Source organism: Sinocyclocheilus anshuiensis, unplaced genomic scaffold, assembly GCF_001515605.1.
Source record: "Sinocyclocheilus anshuiensis isolate Anshui unplaced genomic scaffold, SAMN03320099.WGS_v1.1 scaffold1680, whole genome shotgun sequence".
NCBI lineage: Eukaryota > Metazoa > Chordata > Actinopteri > Cypriniformes > Cyprinidae > Sinocyclocheilus > Sinocyclocheilus anshuiensis.
The window spans coordinates 184692-186443 of NW_015558569.1; the positions used below are offsets into that span (position 1 = coordinate 184692).

The window sequence follows — 1752 nt, forward strand, 5'->3', positions numbered from 1 at the left end:
GTGTGTGTGTGTGTGTGTGTGCTTGAAACTAACCACACCTATCTCTCTCTCTCTCTCTCTCTGTGTCAGAGTTGAAGGTGGACATCAGTCGGCCGGTGAGAGTCAGTCCCACTCTGGTTAAGATTGAACAGGCGAAGGTCTTCTAGAAGAGACTCTTTCCTGAGAGGGAGCCCAGAACACCTGCAGGCTCCACCCACTGCTGCAGCGAAGCCCCGCCCACAGCCGACCTGCTGCTGCACTCTCTGCAGTCGCCCGTTCCCTTCCACAAGATCTCGCTGCGCACGGTGCAGATGGTGGTCGGTCTGGAGATGGAGGCGCATGCGGCGCGGCCCAGTCTGACGCTGTCTGTGTCGGCCATGACGGGTGCTCTGACGCTGAAGAACGCCGCCAAACCCGCAGGTTAGCCGCATGCACGCCATGCATTTCCTGTGATTCATGTGCTGTGTGTGTTTCTCTTGATTGGGCCTTTAATCCAGCTCCCTTCTTCTTACCAACAATGCACTGTAGCAGATAATCAGAGCTTTTGTTTGATTTATGCCGCCCGGAAATCCAGTTAATCTCCCTGAGCCTTTAACAGGGCTGAGCAGATCCACAGGAAGTGGGTTCAGCAGGAGACGCAGATCTGATGTCTGTGAGGAGGTCTCCCATGATGCAGTGCTGTGAGTGCTTACCAGGCCCATATGAGGATGATGTTGCCGGGGGGCCTGAAGAAGACTTAAAATTACTTCAAATAAAGCATTAAAATAAGTTCAAACGGCTAAACCTCAATGATATTTCTTATGTAAATTCACCAACTCAATTCAACAACTGTCTATTGTTTCAGAAGAACAGAAGATTTTAAAAGTGATTTCTAGGCCTGGAAAAGTCATGGAAATTCTGAAAATGCAGTGGCCAATTTTAGAATTAATGAATAAAATATCATAAAAATATTAATATTATTATAAAATATTAAAATATATCAGTAGAATTTTTGGTTACACTTTATTTTAAGGTGTCCTTGTTACAGTGTACTTATACATTTAACTGTATCATATTAATTAAGTACATGTACTTACTATATGGTTAGGGTTAGGGTTTGGTTTAGGGTTACTTGTATGTAATTATGCATAATTAATTGCTATTAAAATAGTAAGTACATGTAACGTGTAACAAGGACACCTTAAAATAAAGTGTTGCCCTTTATTAAACTAATGTAACTGATTACATTTGATTACTTTTTGATTACTTTTCTAAATTTCTAATGACATTTTATGCTGGCAGGGTTAACTTCAGAATAGCATCACTTTACTAAATGGCCTTTAATGGCAGGAGGCATCGTGCACATCAAAAACAGGCAAAGGATCAAATTAATTTTATTCAACAAATCCTAGCTTTTTACAGAAAATATTCAGATGTAACCTCGTTTGTAATCATTAACATTTAAGTAACTAATTTAATTACACACTTTTTTTCAGTGAATGTAATAGATTAAAGTTACATTTAGTTTGTAATTAAATTACGTAATTCCGTTACATGTAACTAGTTAATCCCCAACACTGGCAACTTGATCCATCAAATGTATTTGAGTGTAAACTAATTTAACAAAATCCTAGTGCTAAAATATGGATGGCATCATATTTACTGATGCACTGAGTGTCACAGCTTAATGTCGCAAAGGAGGAAGCCAATGCAGGGAAGTGAGCAGTTGCGGGGCCCATCTCTTGCCATTAGGTTTAGCTATTCTCTGAGAGCTGTCAACAGAAGGACCGTTGA

General features: G+C 40.6%; 1 protein-coding gene across 1 annotated transcript in view; it reads left to right on the forward strand.

Moving 5' to 3' along the window:
• LOC107679545 (vacuolar protein sorting-associated protein 13B-like) overlaps positions 1 to 1752 on the forward strand; it is a 19488-nt gene that overhangs the window by 12574 nt on the left and 5162 nt on the right. The window contains exon 3 of the mRNA XM_016475121.1: positions 70 to 399. Coding sequence (XP_016330607.1) covers positions 291 to 399 — 109 coding nt within the window. The 5' untranslated portion in view covers positions 70 to 290. The remainder of the gene's footprint in view (positions 1 to 69; positions 400 to 1752) is intronic.